This window comes from Leptopilina heterotoma, unplaced genomic scaffold (genome assembly GCF_015476425.1).
Source record: "Leptopilina heterotoma isolate Lh14 unplaced genomic scaffold, ASM1547642v1 Lhet_488, whole genome shotgun sequence".
Taxonomy (NCBI): Eukaryota; Metazoa; Arthropoda; class Insecta; order Hymenoptera; family Figitidae; genus Leptopilina; species Leptopilina heterotoma.
In genome coordinates, this window is record NW_025111105.1 from 367,173 (window position 1) to 389,425 (window position 22,253).

At 29.3% G+C, this 22,253-nt stretch overlaps 3 protein-coding genes across 5 annotated transcripts; all 3 read right to left on the reverse strand.

The window, feature by feature from the left end:
- On the reverse strand, positions 1–1,211 carry LOC122507628 (skin secretory protein xP2-like). Of its 2 annotated transcripts, none has more exons than XM_043620435.1 (2): positions 820–1,211; positions 1–687 (listed from the first exon to the last, which is right to left on the reverse strand). In XM_043620435.1, exons 1-2 carry the CDS (start codon positions 1,147–1,149, stop codon positions 88–90), a joined length of 930 nt encoding a protein of 309 aa, XP_043476370.1. In that variant the 5' UTR covers positions 1,150–1,211; the 3' UTR covers positions 1–87. The 2 variants fall into 2 exon arrangements, with proteins under 2 accessions (XP_043476370.1, XP_043476371.1); XM_043620436.1 differs by having other exon boundaries at positions 1–416; positions 618–1,211.
- A 3,723-nt stretch (positions 1,212–4,934) lies between these two features.
- On the reverse strand, positions 4,935–8,104 carry LOC122507622. Its single transcript, XM_043620429.1, has 3 exons — positions 7,932–8,104; positions 6,665–7,480; positions 4,935–6,376 (listed from the first exon to the last, which is right to left on the reverse strand). Exons 1-2 carry the CDS (start codon positions 8,102–8,104, stop codon positions 6,979–6,981), a joined length of 675 nt encoding a protein of 224 aa, XP_043476364.1. The 3' UTR covers positions 4,935–6,376; positions 6,665–6,978.
- Positions 8,105–8,108: 4 nt separating this feature from the next.
- LOC122507623 lies at positions 8,109–18,655 on the reverse strand. 2 transcript variants are annotated; one of them, XM_043620430.1, is made up of 4 exons: positions 18,518–18,655; positions 15,970–16,101; positions 14,701–14,993; positions 8,109–8,186 (listed from the first exon to the last, which is right to left on the reverse strand). In XM_043620430.1, the coding sequence occupies exons 2-4, from the start codon at positions 16,097–16,099 to the stop codon at positions 8,109–8,111; spliced, it is 501 nt and encodes a 166-aa protein (XP_043476365.1). In that variant the 5' UTR covers positions 16,100–16,101; positions 18,518–18,655. The 2 variants fall into 2 exon arrangements, with proteins under 2 accessions (XP_043476365.1, XP_043476366.1); XM_043620431.1 differs by having other exon boundaries at positions 8,137–8,189.
- Positions 18,656–22,253: the final 3,598 nt, after the last annotated feature.

Consider the following 22,253-nt stretch of genomic DNA (forward strand, 5'->3'; position numbering starts at 1 on the left):
AAGAATTCAAAAAAGCATGTAGAAAAATTAGTAAAATAAAGCAAAAAAATAACTGTAAAAGACATTGAAACTGATTTAAAAAATTAACTAGCGCCTCTTTTTCGAAGACGCTGTTGCCATTGCTTTCATAGCTTTCATTAACCGTCCTCGAGTGGTTGTTCGAAGAGGTCTAGCAGCAATCTCTATTGCTCGTCGTGGAGCTGGTTCTAGTCCAGCAACCTGTGCTCGTCTCGGTGCTGGGACAGGGCGTGCACCTTGTGCTGGACCAGCAACCTGTGCTCGTCTCGGTGCTGGGACAGGGCGTGCACCTTGTGCTGGTCCAGCAACCTGTGCTCGTCTCGGTGCTGGGACAGGGCGTGCACCTTGTGCTGGTCCAGCAACCTGTGCTCGTCTCGGTGCTGGGACAGGGCGTGCACCTTGTGCTGGTCCAGCAACCTGTGCTCGTCTCGGTGCTGGAACAGGGCGTGCACCTTGTGCCGGATCCACCCTCCTTGGGTTAGTTCGGACACGGATCCATGGAGCTGGTTCTAGTCTTTCAACCTGTGCTGGTACAGGGCGTGGAGCTGGCTGTAATCTAGCAACATGTGCTCGTCTCGGTGCTGGAACAGGGCGTGCACCTTGTGCCGGATCCACCCTCCTTGGGTTAGTTCGGACACGGATCCATGGAGCTGGTTCTAGTCTTTCAACCTGTGCTGGCACAGGACGTGGAGCTGGTACTAGTCTTTCAACCTGTGCTGGCACAGGGCGTAGAGCTGGTACTGGTATAGGGTGTAGAGCTGGTTCTGGCACAGGACGTGGAGCTGGTACTAGTCTTTCAACCTGTGCTGGCACAGGACGTGGAGCTGGTACTAGTCTTTCAACCTGTGCTGGCACAGGGCGTGGAGCTGGTACTGGTATAGGGTGTAGAGCTGGTTCTGGCACAGGGCGTGGAGCTGGCTCCTCTGCTAATAATAATATTGCCTCAGCTCCATTGACTAATACTCCCAAATGATTATTATCCATTTGCAAGACTTCATTAATGAGATCATTTGGGAGTATAGGTAATACTTGATCATTTCTTTGATCTACGTTGGCAGGTGGAATATCCCAATGGTTTGGCCTTGCTATGAATAAAGCTGGTTCATCCGGATTATATTGCATATTTTGCATTAAGTTTAACGCTCTATTAACTTCATTCTGAAAAAAATAGTAATAATAAATATAATAATGAATTGAAAAAAGTAATAATAAACATAATGAATTGAAAAAAAAGTATTATTACTATGCATACTAGGTAATTCTGAAAATTTTTAATAACTTTTATATAATTTATTAATTAAATAAATGAAAAAGAGAGATTTTTGACATGTAGAAAAAAAAAAGAATTTGAAAAGAAAGAATTTTGAGAAAATTATATCTTTATATTAATTGAGAAAAAAGAATTTGTTAAGAAAAATATAATCCGTTTGAGGTTATATCGTTGTAGTAATGAAAAAAAAGAATTTGAGAAGAAAAGATTAAAGACGTTTGACATGTAGAAAAAAGAATTTGAGAAGAAAGAATTTTGAGAAAATTATATCTTTATATTAATTGAGAAAAAGAATTTGTTAAGAAAAATATAATCCGTTTGAGGTTATATCGTTGTAGTAATGGAAAAAAGAATTTGAGAAGAAAAGATTACAGACGTTTGACATGTAGAAAAAAGAATTTGAGAAGAAAGAATTTTGAGAAAATTATATCTTTATATTAATTGAGAAAAAGAATTTGTTAAGAAAAATATAATCCGTTTGAGGTTATATCGTTGTAGTAATGGAAAAAAGAATTTGAGAAGAAAAGATTACAGACGTTTGACATGTAGAAAAAAGAATTTGAGAAGAAAGAATTTGTTAAGAAAAATGTAATCCGTTTGAGGTTATATCTTTATATTAATGGAAAAAAGAATTTGAGAAGAAAAGTTTACAGACGTTTGACATGTAGAAAAAAGAATTTGAAAAGAAAGAATTTGTTAAGAAAAATGTAATCCGTTTGAGTTTATATCTTTATATTATTGGAAAAAAGAATTTGAGAAGAAAAGTTTACAGACGTTTGACATGTAGAAAAAAGAATTTGAAAAGAAAGAATTTGTTAAGAAAAATGTAATCCGTTTGAGGTTATATCTTTATATTAATGGAAAAAAAGAATTTGAGAAGAAAAGTTTACAGACGTTTGACATGTAGAAAAAAGAATTTGAAAAGAAAGAATTTGTTAAGAAAAATGTAATCCGTTTGAGGTTATATCTTTATATTAATGGAAAAAAAGAATTTGAGAAGAAAAGTTTACAGACGTTTGACATGTAGAAAAAAGAATTTGAGAAGAAAGAATTTGTTAAGAAAAATGTAATCCGTTTGAGGTTATATCTTTATATTAATGGAAAAAAAAAATTTGAGAAGAAAAGTTTACAGACGTTTGACATGTAGAAAAAAAGAATTTGAAAAGAAAGAATTTGTTAAGAAAAATGTAATCCGTTTGAGGTTATATCTTTATATTAATGGAAAAAAGAATTTGAGAAGAAAAGTTTACAGACGTTTGACATGTAGAAAAAAGAATTTGAAAAGAAAGAATTTGTTAAGAAAAATGTAATCCGTTTGAGGTTATATCTTTATATTAATGGAAAAAAAGAATTTGAGAAGAAAAGTTTACAGACGTTTGACATGTAGAAAAAAGAATTTGAGAAGAAAGAATTTGTTAAGAAAAATGTAATCCGTTTGAGGTTATATCTTTATATTAATGGAAAAAAAGAATTTGAGAAGAAAAGTTTACAGACGTTTGACATGTAGAAAAAAGAATTTGAGAAGAAAGAATTTTGAGAAAATTATATCTTTATATTAATTGAGAAAAAGAATTTGTTAAGAAAAATATAATCCGTTTGAGGTTATATCGTTGTAGTAATGGAAAAAAGAATTTGAGAAGAAAAGATTACAGACGTTTGACATGTAGAAAAAAGAATTTGAGAAGAAAGAATTTGTTAAGAAAAATGTAATCCGTTTGAGGTTATATCTTTATATTAATGGAAAAAAAAAATTTGAGAAGAAAAGTTTACAGACGTTTGACATGTAGAAAAAAAGAATTTGAAAAGAAAGAATTTGTTAAGAAAAATGTAATCCGTTTGAGGTTATATCTTTATATTATTGGAAAAAAGAATTTGAGAAGAAAAGTTTACAGACGTTTGACATGTAGAAAAAAGAATTTGAAAAGAAAGAATTTGTTAAGAAAAATGTAATCCGTTTGAGGTTATATCTTTATATTAATGGAAAAAAAGAATTTGAGAAGAAAAGTTTACAGACGTTTGACATGTAGAAAAAAGAATTTGAGAAGAAAGAATTTTGAGAAAATTATATCTTTATATTAATTGAGAAAAAGAATTTGTTAAGAAAAATATAATCCGTTTGAGGTTATATCGTTGTAGTAATGGAAAAAAGAATTTGAGAAGAAAAGATTACAGACGTTTGACATGTAGAAAAAAGAATTTGAAAAGAAAGAATACTTACAAGATTTTGAAAGTCTCTTCGATAGGGACAATTAACTGCGTTGCAGAAGCAGTACATCTTATGCTGATTCGGATCCTTTAAAACAAAGTAAATAATTACTTTTAATTATTTAAAGCACTTCCATTACTCATTTGAATAATACTACTCACCATTGTAAATATTAGAATTATAGAAACAAAAGAATCACAATAAAACGCCGGTTTATGCCGCATGAGGTTTCTCTCACCAGTTTCAACAATTTATAAATGCCTGTTTAGTCCAGTCTGGTTTAGTCTGAGGTTAGGTTGTCTTGAAAGATGGTGGCTTTATCTCAGGGGTGTCCTAATGAAACTAAATTCCTATCCTTTCACAATATTCTTAATTGTTAGAATTTTTTAATGAGTAATAATGGTTTTTTTTAATAATTAAAAATTTAACTTTTATTTTACATAATATTATGCATAAAATTACTTAATAAATATATGAAATAATAAATTTAAAATATTGTGTAAAATAAAATTTAAAAATTCCCGCCACACATTAAACAAGTAGGAAAATGTGGAAATTACAAACCAATATTTCTAAAATATAAGCGAATAAACATTTCTTGCTTTAAAATAATAATAAGTATATACTTATTATTACAAATTTTTTGTTTGATTTATAAAATTAACAAGATTATTATTACTATTTTCAACATTAAACCTTAATAATTTTTACTAATGAAACTAGCCAATGAGAAAACTTCTATTCTTTTAGAGCCGTTGAACATCGATTCATACATATCGAATCTGAAATTGACCTTGGCGCGAATTTCAATTTAAATTCAAAAATGCTTTTAAAGATTTAAGAATATGTTATAGAAAAATTAACTTACCTTTATTAATAAATTATTATTATAAATAATTTTATAAATTATATTATTACTATTATTATTATTATATTATTACTATTATTATTATTATTATTATTATTATTATTATTATTATTATTATTATTATTATTATTATTATTATTATTATTATTATTATTATTATTATTATTATTATTATTATTATTTTTATTATTATTATTATTATTATTAAACAAAAAAAAAGTTAATTAAACTTACCTTACTTAAATAAATAGTTATAGTTTTAGAATATATAAATATTAATTATAAATGAACATTTTATTTTACATATAATAAACATATATTTTCATATATTTGTAAACAGTAATTCTTGTAAACGATAATTATACGAATTTAAAATTAAACAAGTGTAAATATTGTATATTGAATATAATAAATGTATGAACTGTTATTAATACTATATTTAATTAAATACCTTCATTAGTATTACGTTAGATAATAAGGTATACATTTTAAGGTTATGTTTAATAAAATAGATTTTAAGGTTATGTTTAATAAAATAGATTTTAAGGTTATGTTTAATATAATAGATTTTAAGGTTATGTTTAATATAATAGATTTCAACAACTTTTACAAGCGCCATCTATTAAAATTTTAATAATCTTATTAGTGTATACAATATGACGCCATCTTTTCCCGCGAAATACAAACGATTCAGTTGTGGCGCCATCTCTCGGCACAACACTCAAACCGCACTCTGTCGGTAAAACAAAATGGCGTCTCACTGTCCAAGCGGTTTGAATTTTTCAAATAAATTTTTTAAATTTCCCGCCAAGCAAGTTTGAATTCGCTAGTAGCGCCATCCATCAGCGGTAGCCGGCACTAAAAAGAAATCGGTCGGTAAAACAGAGAACCCTCTCTAAGCCACTTGAAAGTTTGAAATTAAATTTTTAAATTTCCCGCCATGCAGGTTTGAATTCGATGGTGGCGCCATCTGTCGGCGGCAGCCAGAACTAAAAAAATCGGTTGGTAAAACAGAGAACCCCTTCTAAGCCACTTGAAAGTTTAAAATTAAAATTTTAAATTTCCCGCCAAGGGGTTTGGAATTTGTAAGTGGCGCCATCTAGCGGTGGCAGCAGGAACTACACTCGGTCGGTAAGGTAGAACACCCCTACCAACCACTGATAAAGTAGAAATCTGCATTACCGACCGAGGGTACTTAGCCGAGATCAGAACCTGTCCCAGATCTCTCCTAGCTATACTACTAATTTCCTTTGCTGAAGTAGCTTTAAAGGAATGTAGAACAGGCATGCCGTGATGATTTAATGGAAGCACGAATCCAATTAATTGGTTTGTGTGAACGTCATACTGTATACGACCGGTAATCCTAGTAGCGTCTTCACTTAACCATACAACTGAAGATAAATTTCTACGTTGTAAAAAATCTATTAATTCTTTAGTGCGACAAGTTTCTTCAATTAATGATGCTGAAGAAGTACGGATCGTCCGCAGTACTGTGGTTGTAGATGGAAGTGGCAAGTTTGCTGCTAGTGTTTCATAAACAATACGACCACCAACTATAAATAAATACGTTGAGAACAATTTTAGTGCATTTGAATATCTATACCCATTGATTTTATTATTAAATCTTTCTTTTTCAGATTTTATAAGCATCCCCAGAAGAGTTGATGTTTTCTTTTTTAAACTTCCAATCTCTAAAATATTTTGAATATAGTTGGTAGTATTATTTATATTTTTTTCAGATTCATATTCCCTTCGGACATTAATAATATTTTCATTAAATTTGTCAAAACAGTTCGCCCGACAACTATCTTGACTTCTTATTCCCCCTGATAAGAAGTAAATTGCTCAGTTTCTTGCTCAGTTTCTAGAGAAGAATTTAAATTAGCGATAATCGATACAGCATGTCCCAAGGCTGTTAATGACCTTGAATTATCTTTATGCTCATCAGTATGAAATAAACTTTGTGAAGTGTCCGAAGGATTGTTTTCCGTACTCTCATTATAAGGCTCAAAATCTAAATGGAAATCAGAAAATTAAAATTAAAAAAATACGAAAAATTAATATTAAATGTCATTAAGAACAATTCTGAGATTACTAGATTATAATAATTTATTCAGTTTGAAACTGTGTAAAAAAAAGTATTTAAAAAAAAGTATTTAAAAAGTATTTAAGATAAAAAAAAAGTATTTAAGAAAAAAAAGTAAAAGTATTTTTAAAAAAAAAGTATTTAAGATTCACAAGCTTAAGTGCTTTGTGGGATATAATATATTAAAATCAATTTCTTATTTTGCTTTTTTCTTACCTGTTCTTAAATTTTTACTAGCGCTCTCACGTGGTCCTTCTTTCGCGGATCATTCTTTCGCGTGTAGCTTAAAATGTTTATAAAAGTTTGAAACTATCCATGTCGGTTTCCTTTTTCCATCAATACATTTTGTTAAATGCGAAATATGATCACATAAAGGACACAATATTTCTGCTTTAAATTGGTTTTCGTGAAACGTAACATTAATTATTACATTACGCAGTGATGCCACGATTGATGGATCCATTTTGTCAGAAAATTTCTTTTCTCCTTGTGTAATACGTTTGCTAATTATCAACTCTTCATTTTTACAATTATTCCGAAATTGAATGCGAAGACTGTGAATTACTATTTACCAAAGAATTTACTTCTTCATGAGATTTAGTGTTCCAGTAACTTAAAGACGTAGACTTAATAAAATCAACCATTCTTCTAATTAACATTTTATCTCCAATTACGAAACGAAAATTGTTTGGTTTTTTATGAAAAATTCCAAAATAAGATTTCATATCTACGTTCACGTCATCCTCAATTAGTTCTATTAATAAAGTTTTTGCAAAATTCTCCAGATCGTCAATAATTTCTTCCGTTATATCACGAAAAGACAATGGATTATCGAAGTTATTATATTTTAAAATATTTTTTAGATATTCAGGAACGCAAGCACCTAATTCAGCTTGAATTTTGTTCCAAAAACGTTGACGAAATTTGTCCTGTTCATCAACACGACAAGTGTTAATATTATTTTTATCTCGATCTCGACTGGAATCCATCGAGGAATCCATATCCTTGTCCATAACTTTATTCTTGAAAGCACTGTAGAAAATAAAGGCTAGAAATGTTATATCTTGTAAACTTCTTAACGAAAAATCTGACAAACAATCAAAGCAAAAGTTAGTGCAACTGTACTTTTTTTTATTGTAATATTGAAAAAGTTTTTTTTTGCAATGTTGACTAGATTTAATTGAGACTATTATCGCTACACTTTATTTGAATAGATATTTGACACATTTTGCATAAACAATATTAATTTCACTTTAAAGTGCAAAAGAATGGTTTGATATACTCTGATTGTTTTCAGTGTTTGTCAAAATCCGAACTAAATAAATTTACACCCACAAGAAAAATCATTTGAATAAATTATTCAATTACCGGTTCATTAACTATTATTAAAAAAAATTTTATTAATCGTACTAAAGTTTACAATAAAGTGATTGAGTGAAAATTTTTTTTATTACTTTTTTATTAAATAAAAAATAATACTAACATCAACAATAGCACACTTGTTTTGAGGTTATAGTTGGTACTGTCATGGCGACAATAGAATCCAGATATCGAACGCCAGATATCGAACGCCAGATATCGAACGAGATATCGAACGAACGAGATTATGTTATATTGTACAATGCTCGACCAATGAGCACACTGTTTCATGAGCATTCGGTTAATGATTCGACATTCGCTCGGTTAATTCCATAATCACTTGTGACTCGTGAGAATCTTCGTTGAATAAGTTAGGATTCTACTGGAATCGTAAAAATTCATTTGGATTCGTATAGTATTCGTCCAACTCGAACGTCGTTTTTAATAATCATTGATAATCTCAACATGAAATAAAATACATTATAATCAAGAAATTTCAATACTCATATGATAATTGGCGAGTATTCTTAAATAATCGTCACATTATGAATCTTGGATTCGAGAGTGAACAGCCCCTCGATTCTATATGAAATAAGGATTTAAGTAAAAATCTGTTTGTAATAATATACGATGTTTCTACGAGCGTCAATATTATTTTCGCTATACGGGGCCGTTAAAAAAGTACGTAACGCTAATTTTCGGAAATTTAGGCCCCCCCTCCCTTCTAAAGCGTTACGTATTTTTTGAACGGCCCGTACAAATTGACAGCTTTGATGTCGGAAATAAATTTATCACATGGTCGCCTATAGAAAGGGATTTTAAAATAGTTGAATAAGTAATTCTTGTTTTATAATAGAAAATTTATTAGCTCCAAATTTTTTTAATACCGATCTCATATAATTATTTTGATGCAAAGGAATAAAATAAAGAAATTTTTATAGACTAGAAGACATAATTAAAGATAATTTAACAAATATATATAAGATAAAAATTAATTCCTTTTTTTATGATTTTGTAATTAATAAATAATTTTTAATTTTATCTAATTTCCCAATTACTAATTAACAAATTTTCTAAAATAATACAACAAAATTCCATAAATTTTAGAAATAATTTAATTTTTCAAAATTTTGTATATTTGTCATTTTTAATATTTTTATTAATTACAATGGAATAAATTGTACCTCCAGAGGTACTAATTAGCAATTTTAATTTTTAATCTTTTAAAAAAATTATTTTAATGAATAATAAAATTAAAAAAAAATGTTAGCTGCTGCATTTTAAATGCAATTATAATTTATAAATAATAAATAATTTATTATTTACATAAATCATTAAAAATAAATAGTTAGACAAATAAATATATTAAACAAAAATTATAAACATTAGTTTATTAGGGGAGACTGGGGTAAACCCGCGCACAGGGTAAACCCGCTCACTAGCGATTTGACGCTATGAACTCAACTTAAGATGGAAATATTGGTACTGTGAATAGTACTTAACATTCAACTTATACTAACGAACTTTCGTTTAGTTTCATGAAATCAACACAGAATCAGAGGCGATCAAATGTTTTTAGAGGTGTCAGAAAAAAAACGTATTTTGGATTTTTAAGTTTTTTGATCATTATTTTTGAGTATTAATTTATCTGGCAAATTTTTTTTTTTTTGCCATTGGATGTCCTTCTTCGAAGTACATATAGTTTTGTCTTATTTTAAAAAGATTTAATTAAATTTATTTTTAAAATGTGAGGAATACACTCGGGGTAAAGTCGCTCACCTGAAGTCGGGGTAAAGCCGCTCACTTAGTTTTAAATTTAAAATTTAGAATAAAATAATTTCACGTATTATATTTCAACAATAACACAATTTATGACTTATTAAAACCAAAATTGTAACTACATTTCACTTTCTCTTAATAAAATATAACACTATTTAAATCCATAGTTGTAATTCATGAAATCTATGTACATTATTTATGAAACCAATTTGTTGTTTATAGAATTGTTTATATAACTTATAAATTATCAATAATAAATCATACTTAAGACGGGAATAAGACGAACTTTAATATTTAAAAAATAAAACTGTTCCGTCTTGAAAAGATAAAGTGAGCGGGTTTACCCTGGAAAATTGTGATTTCGAAATTTGGTATAAGTTTATTAAAGAGTTTCTCTAAGTAAAACCAAAAAAGATAAATCAAAAACTCTTTTTTATTTTTTTAGTAGAAATCATAAGCTTTCAAATGATATAAATTAACTTGGATTTAGAGAATAATTTCCTAGATTTTAGCCGATCTGAAAAAAGTGAGCGGGTTTACCCCAGTCTCCCCTATTATTTAATTAAAGAAATTTATTTAAATAAAGGAATTTTTTCTCTTGGCTGCCAATATTTGGCCAATATTAACAACAGATGCTTGTCGAACCCGTTACATTACAAGCTACAGCCCATATTGGTCCAATATTGGGAGCCTTTATTGGACCGATGATCGATCTCTTGGCTCCCCATATTGGACCTGAGAGTTTCTCACTAGGTTGGTGTGATTTTTGTTGCGTTTGAAATTAGCCAATGTTAAACGACATAAAATGCGGTGTTAAAATAACACTTTTTATTTATTTATGCTTCTTTTATGTGATATATTAAATAAGGATATAAGTATAATATAATACGATGTTTTTATAGGAGTCATAGTGGGGCTAAATGCCAAAAAGATGGCTAAAATATAAAATGTTTTTCCTATTTTTGGGAGGATTGGTATAAGGCAATGGCAGATCCAGACGAGGCATCTGGGGAGGGCAAAGCATTCCAAAAAAGGTTTTTGGGGGGCCATCCATTAAAAAAATGAAATCAATATAGTAATATATAGACTGTACGGCTATGGCCCAGCCTGAACTAGGATATTTAAGGAGGATGGTGACTCAAATAAAAATGTTAAGAATTTTTTGAAATTTGTAAAAACTCGTTGTTAAGAATGTCTAAATTATAGAACAATTTTTTTTTGAATTTTCTACTGTCCCGTTTTTGAGAATTTAATTATTAAAATTGCATGTTTTTATATGGGCTCTTATGGAGAGTGTTATGTGAAGTGCACTATTTTGATAATAACTTGTGTAAAAATGTTAAACTTTTTTTAAAAATCATACTCTTTTAAAGTTTAATACTTTTGGAATAATTTTAAAAAATAATTGAGTAAATCGACTGTCCTGATTTTTATAAATAACATTAAAAGTGACGTAAAATTACAGATTTTCTAACCTCTCTAACATAATACACAGAAACGTGGCAACGTCGCATTGTAATCATATATACGAATGAAATCTTATTCAGTGTTACCAACAATTCTAGCATGCATATGGAATGCGCTGTTGTCACGATCTCCATGTTCATAAAATTTTTTTACAAAATTTTTTTAAGTAATTAAATAATTATTTTCTAAAATATTTTTTGAGAATAATGAATTGGAATTATTAAAAATATTGTTTTTTTATGTCTAATGTATTAAGTATTGCATATTTCACTTATAAAATATATATTAAAACAGTTGGTATTTGCAGTTCTAATCCCATATAAAAGCATGTGAATTCCCCTCTCGCCGCCTGCCCCGAAAAGACAGTCACCATCCTCCTTAAAAACGGTTTAGTCGTTTTTTTTAATACGATGACGGAAAATTTTACGGTGAAATCAAAAGACGAAACTTTTGATGTAAATTCGTTTCTAGGAACAAATAGTCAGACGTTGAAAAGTAGAAACGAATTAAGAAATTTGCGCGAAAAGGAAAAATCGGATGATAATTTTCAAATGCGTTTGGATAATCTTGAAGAAGATAAACGCGAAAATTGGAAAAAACGACAAAATCATTTTAAGGAAAATTGTCGGAAAAATCAGGAATTTAATTACAAATGGCTCGAAGCTAGTGAAATAGAGGTAGTAGACGAACCCAACATTTCAGAAAACTCTGATTTTCAGCCCAAAAAATCAGAGAAAATTTTTCGTAAAGAAAATTCGCGACCAAGACAAAATTTTTCAAGACGTGGAAATTATTGTTTTGGAAATAAGAATATTGCTTCTCATGGCGACGCTCAGGAACAATATTCCATTTCAGATCAAGTTGAACATGAAATCACACTCAAGGAAAAAGAACTTGATAGATTGAGGATAGAAATTGATCTTATGAAAAGCATTAAAGAAAAAATTTTAAAAGCGAAAAAGCCGAATTCCGAAGAAAATTTTTTGGAATATCCAAATGCCCAAGCCGATAATAATCGCCATTTTGGAAATTTTAGAAAATTTGGTGGAAGTTCAAAATTCCAATCAAAGTGTTCAGGAAATTATTTTCAAAGAAACTGGTCATATGACCAACCAAAAATAACTTTTCTACCTGACACAGCTACAGACGGTAGTAGAGGTCAGAACATGATAGAAAATTCTTCTAATGATGACAATAATACAGATAACAGTCTGCAAGTGGAAGTACAAAATCATTCTTCTGCAGGGAATGTAAATGCTTCTAGAACAGATCAAAAGGATATAAATTATCAGAGAAATTTTTCAAACTCACAGAAAAGATGTTACGGTTGCGGAACATTAGGTCATATACGTAGGGAATGTAGATCAGAATCACGGAAACGAGTAGAGGAGTTACGGAAAAATTCAGTATCCTCAGAAAATATTGAAACATCGGAAAATTTTGAACCTTTGATGACGATAGGGGAATTAGTTGAAAAAGTGAACAGAGTCAAACTCGTAAAACAGAAAGTAGGATCACAAGCGGAGTGGTCAAACACACATTATGAAAATCGAATAATTAAAAACGCGCAAAAACCCGAGAAAATTAGGGTAAAATCCAGGAAAAATTTTGAACTGAAAATGGTTCGCAAAAACGGAAATTCGAGAAAATTCGAAGAAAAATTTGAATTGAGAAAAATTCAAAGTAATGTATATTGGACAAAAGTCGAGGAAAATTTTAGAAAACACGAGAAAAATTCTAAAACGAGAATATTTGGTAGAAAGGAAAATTCTACAAAATTCGAGAAAAAAGTCGAATTAGGAAAAATTGAAAAATACGTTTGGGAAAAATACGAAAATTTTTCAAAAGGTCGACTCGAGAAATCATAGGAAAATTCCGAAAATTATACCAAGACAATCCTTACAAAAGCCCAACCAAATCCCAATCCCAAAACCCCGGAAAATTCTTCTGAAACTGATGGAAATCCCTTTATACGACAAATTCGAAACATTAGAAATGGACTTTAGTCTTGACGAGACTGACGATCCAAATCTGTTAACAATCGACAACACACGTAAGGCAAAATGGTATAAAAAAGAGGAATTAAAGAGAAAAATAAACGAACGCGTAACAAGTTCGGAAAACTGGCGAATGCAGGAAAATTCGCAAAAAAGGAGAAACGATGCGAGTGCGAAAGTATCGTAAAATTTAGGATCGGAAAAAATTATGACGACTGGAAACAAATTTCGTAGACTCTAGATACGAAATGTAAACTTTTTAAAGATTAATGCGTCAATTATTGCATGTCACGAAAAGCAAATGCAAAATAATTGAGGAAATCAAATAGACTTTTATTTTTAATTTTTTTTTAGAAATTAATGGAAAGAAAATTCTTTTTTTTTTGAAAATGTTACAGGTAATACTGGAAAATAAGGAGATTTGGCCATGCAGATTTTACAGGAATTATGGAAAACAAAAATGGAAAGCTCAAATAGATGGATACGAGCTAACGTCAACTGGAGCCAACTGGGATAAACGTCGAGAGGAACTGCTGGAAAATGGTCTTGCAGAAAATTCAAGGAAATTAGCGGAAAATTTTGTAAGGGGTTACACTTCGTTCCGTTTAGGGGAAGGGGGGTGTAACGTGGCGTTACGAATTCTCCCGCGTCTGCTGCGAATCGGGCGATTGAACCCGGAAACGGCCGAAGGGCCTCGAGGGTTTCAATCGCCAAATTCGCGGACAGACGCGACACTTGTTGTTCCGATCTCCCCAAAAGCAACACCTGATTGCTGAATTAGTTGTGAGTTGTTCCGTGCTCTGATTTTTGTGCCATCGAATTCCCGAGTGTAAATAATCGACGACTCGTAAGTCAATAAATATTGTTTTATTTAAATACTGTGTCTCCCATTTACTCTCCTTCCTCCCCTTTTCCCTTAATTATAATTGGAGATCTGGGCCTCCTATTATAATACGTAGGATTGTTTAATAAAATTAAAACTCAATGTATACCTAATTTCAGGCATCACAGTTACTTTTATCTTTAAAAAGGATGAAAAGGGAAATTTTGTTTCCTGAAAAAGAGAACTAAAAGGAGACATAAAATATACCAAACAACAAATAAAAATGTGTTTAACGTTTTAGTAACCCTTTTTGGAAAAACAAACATTAATTTTTAAGAAAAACCTACAAAAATTTATTTTGTTAATACAATTTGCATAGAAAATAAAACTTTTTTTCAAATCGCTTCCATAGAATGTTTTAAAAATTATTTGAAGAGGTTCTTTATTTTTTATTAGGAAAAGTCAAAATAGGGGACCAATCGACAAAGCGAGGGAAAAGGCGATAAAATAAAAAAAAGGAAAAAGAAGACTATCTGTGATGTCTGCAATTTTTATAATAAAATTGGAATTTCCCACATCAGAAACAAATATTGTATGAGCATCCGAATTGCTAATAAATTTAATTAAATTATACAAAAGTTTTAACTCTACAGTATAGATTGAAAAAATCAAAAAATAAAATATATAAAAAAAATTAAATTAAATTAAAAAATCAAACACTCTTTAACAATAATTCAACAATAAATATATATAAAAAAATGTAAACTTATACTGAAATGTCAAAGTTAATAATGCTTTTAAAGTATAGATAAAAAATAGTTTTTTACCAATCTTTGTTGCATATCGTTTGGTAAATTAATGTACGATGTCCTTTCCTTGTCACCTTCTAGTTCAGGGAGTGATTCTTTAGTAGCCAAATCATTTCCTCCATTATTTTGAAGTACTTTTTCTGTATCTATTAATTCAATATTTGCTGATTGAGTGTTGTCTGTCCCAGTTTCATTCAACTGATCATCTGTTGCATTCGATTGATTATCTGTTGCATTCCATTGATCATTTGTTGTCTTCAATTGATCCTCTGTTGTTTTCGACTGATTATCTGATGCATTCGATTGATCATCTGAAATAAAAAAGTTTTTTAAAAAAAAACCATAGATTATGATTGCATGTACGGAATATTTTTATATCTTATGATTGTTCGTTTTAAAGCTAAATTTTTTATTTTGATCCATATTAAATTTTTTTATCACATTCATTTTAAAAAATGGTAATTTTATTTTTCAGAGTAGTCACAAGTTTTAGTTTATCAATTTCACTGACATTAAAATTATTTTCCCTGATAAAATTCTTTGTATAGAAAAATATGAAAATTTACGGAAAATGAGTAAAATGTAACATTTTCTAAAAATTACAATTAAAACCCTACCTGAATTCAATTTTCGGAAATATGTAATTAAAAATGCTGAAAATATTAAATTTTAAAAAATCAGAAGCTAATTCTCATTAATTTTTATTTTTTAAATTACCTTTAAAGATTTCTCATTAACATTCCGATAATTCAATAATTTTCTAAACATTTAGTTAAAATTCTTCAAATATTGATTTTTAAAAATTGTAATAAAATATTTAAAGCAATGAATTATTTCCAATTAAATTTTACAACATTTCAATCATACAAAAAATTTTTATTATAGATATATTTGAAAAATTTAATTTAAAAAATAATTCAAAATCAATTTTGGAAAAATTTGTTTATGTTATTGATTGGTTTAAAAAAATTTTAATAAGTTACATTTTTTACTAAAAAATGTGGTATTTTGTTGCAATATTTGTAAGAAAAGTCGAAAAAGTCTTAAATTTAAAAAATATTTCGAAAAAAGTCTGAATTTTTTAAATTTCTCTGACAAAAACATTTTTTTTGTCATTTCTCTGAAAAAATTTTTGTCTTCCTAACATTTCCCTTACTATACTGACATGTGGCCATCCTGGTCTTTAAATATTCATGGTTGAAATATCGAATTGAATTTAAATCAAGAAAAAACGATTTTAAATTTTGAACACATGCACATTTCAAATTATTAAAAATTTTACTTTACCCAGTTTCATGTGTTTTACAGGAACACATCCACAGTAAGAGCATAAATTTTCTTTACTGTAGCAATAAGAGGGGCACTTTTCACATCTACACCGTCCTCGTTTAATTCCATTGGAATCGAAATTGCTCATTTCTGAAATATAATTTTTTATTATTAAATGCTTTATAATTTTAACGGCAACTTCACTAACACATAAATTGTAAAATTATTTATATAACAATTATACAATTCTTTTAATTTCCTTTAATTCTTTTTAAGACAAATAAAAATTCAAAAATATCAAAAATTGTGGTAAATAATTTTTAGTACAAAGTTTTTTGATACTGAAACAAATTCTTAAATTAAAAATATTCTTACAAATAATTTAAATAAATTATATTAATAAAAATTTTAAATATTGATATTTCAAAAAAATTGTATCATGGAAATATTACAACAATATTTATTATGAACTAGCTGTCGTACCCGTCTTCGACGGGTTTTAGTTTCTACTAATATATTTGAACAGGTGTCTACCAATTGGGAATTTAATTTGACTGGGAAAAACTAATAATTAGTTACCATTAACTATTTCATTATCAAAATATTACCATTTGAATCAGTAAATGACTTTTTCTATCAAATACTATTTTCAACTAATTCAGATTTACAGAACAGTATTTGTCAATTTGTAGTACTTTATGCGTTCGTAGTATTTTAATTAATGCATTAATAATTAATACTAATTTTCCACCAGCTTTTGGAGTTATATAAGAGTCTAATTCGAACTAATTGTATCGCAAGTAGGCCCCACGTTACGACTGCTAAAATCAAAAATAAGACCTATATTGTAATCTGAAAGTAGGTCTTAAATTTTGACAAATAAAAATATTACATCAATAGAAATTAAAGCAAAAACAATTTTTTAAAAATGAATTAATATAATAAAACTTTTTTTAATTAGATAAGAAAATTCCCGATTTTTCTAGTCGAATTAAATTCCCGGCTATTTCTCGGGATACCTTTCCGATTAATAGACACTCTGTTAAATGTATTAGTAGAAATTATAACACGTTTTTGATTCCCACATGGGAAATCTACATGGGATCTACTTTTATAAAGGAAACCATATTGATTCCTATGTAAAACCGTATGGTATAATTTTTCCATATCCCTATTAAAAATTTCCGCATGGGATTTTACATTTTACCCGTTTTTGCGTAATGCCCGGATAGAATTTTGGAAAGCAACACCATACCCCAACCATTTCTAAAATTCAAGAAGAACAATTTTAATTCATAAATAGGAATTTGTTATTTATTTTCAAAGTCATTTCTAAAACATTTCTTGAATTCAAAAAAAGAAAATTTTGATTCATAAATCCTAATTCATAAATCTTAAGGACTTTCTGTGTCCCAGTGCCCGCTAAAGTCAAATTTCAGTATTATTGATACTTTTACTGTATACCCTTTATATTGAACATAAATATTTTATTTTCTACGTTAAATATGATAATACATACTATGAAATTTTTAAACTTAAAACCTGAAAATATCAATATAGAAATTGTTTGCAGACTCTCACGTTAATTGATTTTAGAAAATTTGTAATCGGCATCAAATTCATGACTCTAAACTTTTTAATAAAATAAATGTAATGAATGTAATTAAAAATTTAAAAACATCAATCGATATCACTACCAACTTAATAAAAAATTAAACAATATTCAACAAAAAAAATTAATTAAAAATTTTGTCGAAAATCAGAAATATGATTTTGGCTTAAAAATTCGGATTAATTATTTATATTTCATTTTTATAGTAAAAATTAGTTGTATTTACATTAAAAAGTAGCTACAAAAAGTGTCACATCAATTTGACAAAAATTTAAAAAATTTGCATTTTTTTGATTTTTTGAATTTTGTGAAAAAAGCTATAACTTTCGTTTAGCTTAATATTTTTCAATCGGATATGGCTATAAATTTAAGTTAGACTCAGACCAAAGAGACTGTAAAGTTTCGTTTTAATCGGTCAAGTAGTCTTTGTGTTTATCCCGGACAAAATATTGCGTACAGACATACACACATACATACACACATACATACATACATACATAATTTTTTTTATTGTCATTTTTGGAATTCCTACTACTCGAATAGAAAAACTAAACATGAAATTTCAAATTCTATGCAATGTACAGACAAAAGTCTGATCTTATTTATAAAGATGGTTATTCATTTAATTTATTCTATATTTAGTGTACATTTATTTCTATATTTATTTCATTATTCGTATTCAGCTTTAATATTATCTTTTGAAGATGAAATATAAACAACAGACATATAAGAGTACTTTTTCCATCATATAAAAATATTTTAGAAACAAGTTTATAAGATTTTAATTCAAAGAAAATTTCAGAAAAATAAATAATATTTACCGTTACTGCAGCGACAGATAAAAATAATAAAAATATTTTTGAAGGTCACTTTGAAAAATACGAGAAATACTTATCTTATATATGTACATATAGACATTTTATTTATCTATAGTTATGCACTTAAAAATATTACCTTTTCAGTATTGAAGTAGCGTTCCACACAAAATTATGAAAAACACTTTTTAATTAAAGAAGATTTTATATCGCCATAATATAATTTTCATTTGTTTTATAACAAGAGTGTTGTTTCAAATTCACTAGGCGACACGTGTTTGATAAACTAACCTAACACGAGAATGTCACGGATACCACCTTTTGCGTTTGGCGGTTGTTACCAACATATTCACAAAAAATAAAGTCCGATAGACAGCGTTGCGCACATAATATACGTGGAGATTTCTACGTATATTACGTATGTAAATTACCTCAAAAATTTCAAACACATTGCATTTTCTTATGTTGGGAGGTAAAACACGTAATTTACAATGTAAAAAACCATGTAATATACGTCAATAACAGGTTGAGTCCACAATAGACCACTTTTCCTTAAAGCAATGTCAGATGCGGAAAGTCAGTGACAATAGAAGAGCAGAGGCTATGCATTGCTATAATAGGAAAAGTTGTTTAGTGTTGCGTTGTAATGAGAGAGAATGCAGCAAACGTATATTTGCGACTTTTTCTCTCCCATTACGACGCAACGCAAAACGCTGTCATGGGACTCTAGCCTAAGGGTAAAGTCCCATGGCACCGTTTTGCGTTGCGTTTTGTGTTTTGCCATGAGTGCAAATATAGCCAACAGATATCTCCATCTCTCTAACACTCATGGTCCAGTTATAAAACGCAACGCAAAACGATGCCATGGGACTATACCCTAAGTCGAATTGCTTTATCAAAATACGAATAAACGTCACGCTTAACTTTCGTAGATCGAAGTGAGGATTTCCCATAATGCTCCATCGTGGTCTTCAGCCTGCTCACATGGGATTGCAGTTTTTGGTGTCAGTAAACAGGAAAGGTGTGAGTCTACCTTTACTGAGTTTACTTTCTTGTGAATTTATTGTATTGGTAGCAATGGAATTTGAAAATAACGAAGATTTTATCACTTCAGGGAGGAGAAGGGTAAAACATTTTGTTAAAATTTGTAAAAATTATGGCGTTAATATATTAATAATAGTGCGTGTGATATGAAAAGTGTAGCAAAGGTCATAATTTTCTAAAGAAAACGTGTAACTATCATTGACAGAAGACGCCTTATTATTGATAAAAACATTCAATTTCTTATTAAAATGTACCATGCAAACTTGTGTACATAAGTAAAGTAACTCTTAATTACGTTTTGAAAATATAAACCATAAAATTCTGAATCTCATTCATACAAATTAATTCCTATAATATATATATATATATATGTCAATGTAGGCAAAATACAGTTAATTAACTGGAACCATTCTGTTACAGAAATGGAATTCCAAGGATTGTATTGGTTAACATTAATATTAATCAATTTGCCACTAATGTTTTGCATCGTTGGATATGACTGTGGTTCAGCTCAAGCAAACATAACAACATTATCATTGTTGCAAGTAGGAGAGTGCGATTTACCTGAATCTACAAGTACAATAAAAGTTGATAGTGTTTATGTACAACTGTTGCAAATGAATGACTATTCAAAAACAGATGTTTTCCAATGCAAGGTAGAAGTTATAAGGTCTATATTCCACTGCGGTATGCACTCGCATAGTTCTGCAGTAGTAAATGGATTAAGTTCATATATACAAGAAATTTCAAAAGATCAATGCGAAATGTTACATGCCACTGGATCAATTCTCATAACTCCAAACATTCATTTAAATCAAATAGTACAAAATGTAAGTAACCAAAGAAGTGTAACATTAGCAGGATCACTTTCATCTGATGGTTCATGCGACGGGACACAATATTCAGACAGTTATGGAACTTGGGATAACGTTGTGGTTCAAGAATCTTACACTATAACTTTACAAAAATATCAAGCAGTAGTAAGTCTTAATTTTGATAAATTACACTTGAGGTCTGGAACTGTGTTTGTTTACCTTTTCAAAATCAAGATGTATAGATTTAGAGGGTGGTCACACATTTTGGTACACGCTTCCTAAAGATATTTGCGACACTAAAAAATATGACGTTCTTTACCAAGGACCAGCAAATATAACTTTCGATACATCAGCAACAACAACAGAAACTATATATTCCCTAGTATCTAATGAAATTGTATTTTCTCTTGCTAAAAAGAGTAAAGTTCCTCACTGTGGATTCATGTTCGTTCAAACAGAACATCCCAAACTTTTAATTTTGGAAACTACTCCAACAACTTCATTTCTTAAACGAGAAAAACTTGACGTTCAAAAAATGGATATGTTTACATACACAAATTCTAAATTTGTATATACAGAACGACATATTCGTACTGAAATGCAAAAAATGTATAGGGATATTCTTAAACATAAGTGTCAATTAGAACAAAAAGTTTTAAGAAACTCCTTGGCTTTGGCAACCTTAGCTCCAGATGTATTCGCCTTTCATTTGATGAAAGAACAGAGTTTCATGGCCGTTGTTGCTGGAGAGGTAGTGCATATTGTAAAATGCGTACCAATCGAAGTAAAGTATAGAAACACAGAAGAATGTTACCTTGAAATTCCCATAACATTTAAGAACGAGTCGCATTTTTTATCACCGCGAACTCATCTTTTGTTAAGCAAAGGAACCCCGACACCTTGTAATTCTTTCCTTCCTCAAATGTATTTCCTTGGAGATGTATGGTATCAATTTCCAAATCCCACAAAAGCACAAAAACCTGAAATATTAAGGCCTGAAATGAAAGATACTTGGACATACACAAATCCAGACTCCTTGGCTACATCCGGTATATATTCTCAAACTGATGTTGACAGATTACAAAGCCATATAATGTTTCCAGTTGAAAAACCTGGAATATTGAGTACAGTAGGTAGGGGATTAATGGGGCAATCAATAAAAAACCACGGTATGTCTTTAATAAATTTTGTTGATGAAGAATTTGTTGAAAAAATTGCTCATTCTGCATGGGGTCGATTTTGGACAATCTTTTCAAACTTTGGAAACACTAGCGCCGCATTTATCGGAATATTTATAATTATAAGAGGAATCAAATTCATTGCAGATACAGTAATTCATGGATACGCGTTGCACAATCTATTTGGTTGGTCATTTCATCTTTTAGGTGCTCTCTGGGATTCTGTTACAAATCTACTTCTACATTTGGCGGCCCATCGAAAAGCGGATGAATATTTGAGAAAGAAAAGTAATAAAGATTCCTCAGATATCCTAAATAAATTCGAAGAAGAAGTTCCCTTAAAAGAAGTAGTAACTAGTAATGAAGAAATGAATACAAAATCTTTTAATCACCATTTCTCTAAAATAAATCAAGAACAAACTAATAATTATTATTCTGCTCAATTTGAACAAAAAAAGTAATACATTTAAAAAAATAAATTTTAAAGCAAATATTTTATTGATCAAATTTTTTTTACAAAAAATATTTAAAAGAATAATTAGAATAAAAAGAAAATGTTTTGAAATTTTCATTCTTATTCAAATTCTAACTTATTATTAACTTTTGTATGTAACAAATGATAGGAAAATGGAGAATATATATGCCGCACATCATCAAGTTTCTAAAATCGAAAACCTAAAACTGAATAAAACAGGAATTTTAAATAATATGCTACTTTTAGAAAATTTTACTTCAAGATTTGGTCTTCCATTTCCGGAAGTTTCAACGTACAGAAATGAAGATTATAATAATAAACATTTTTTTGTAACAAAATTAATAATATTACATCATATGGTAT

Bases quoted from the DNA above. Each gene is read 5' to 3' on its own strand.
- LOC122507628 (XM_043620435.1), bottom strand. From the start codon at position 1,149: ATGCAAAATATGCAATATAATCCGGATGAACCAGCTTTATTCATAGCA. The intron at 688-819 runs GTTGAAAGACTA...GTGCCAGCACAG, and splicing joins CACGTCCTGTGCCAGCACAG to GTTGAAAGACTAGAACCAGC.
- LOC122507622 (XM_043620429.1), bottom strand. From the start codon at position 8,104: ATGCTCATGAAACAGTGTGCTCATTGGTCGAGCATTGTACAATATAAC. The intron at 7,481-7,931 runs GTTAGTATTATT...TATTTTCTACAG, and splicing joins ACAAGTGTGCTATTGTTGAT to TGCTTTCAAGAATAAAGTTA.
- LOC122507623 (XM_043620430.1), bottom strand. From the start codon at position 16,099: ATGAGCAATTTCGATTCCAATGGAATTAAACGAGGACGGTGTAGATGT. The intron at 14,994-15,969 runs GTAAAGTAAAAT...TTTTTATTTCAG, and splicing joins TGTAAAACACATGAAACTGG to ATGATCAATCGAATGCATCA. The intron at 8,187-14,700 runs GTAAAAAACTAT...CGATTCCAGTAG, and splicing joins ACGATATGCAACAAAGATTG to AATCCTAACTTATTCAACGA.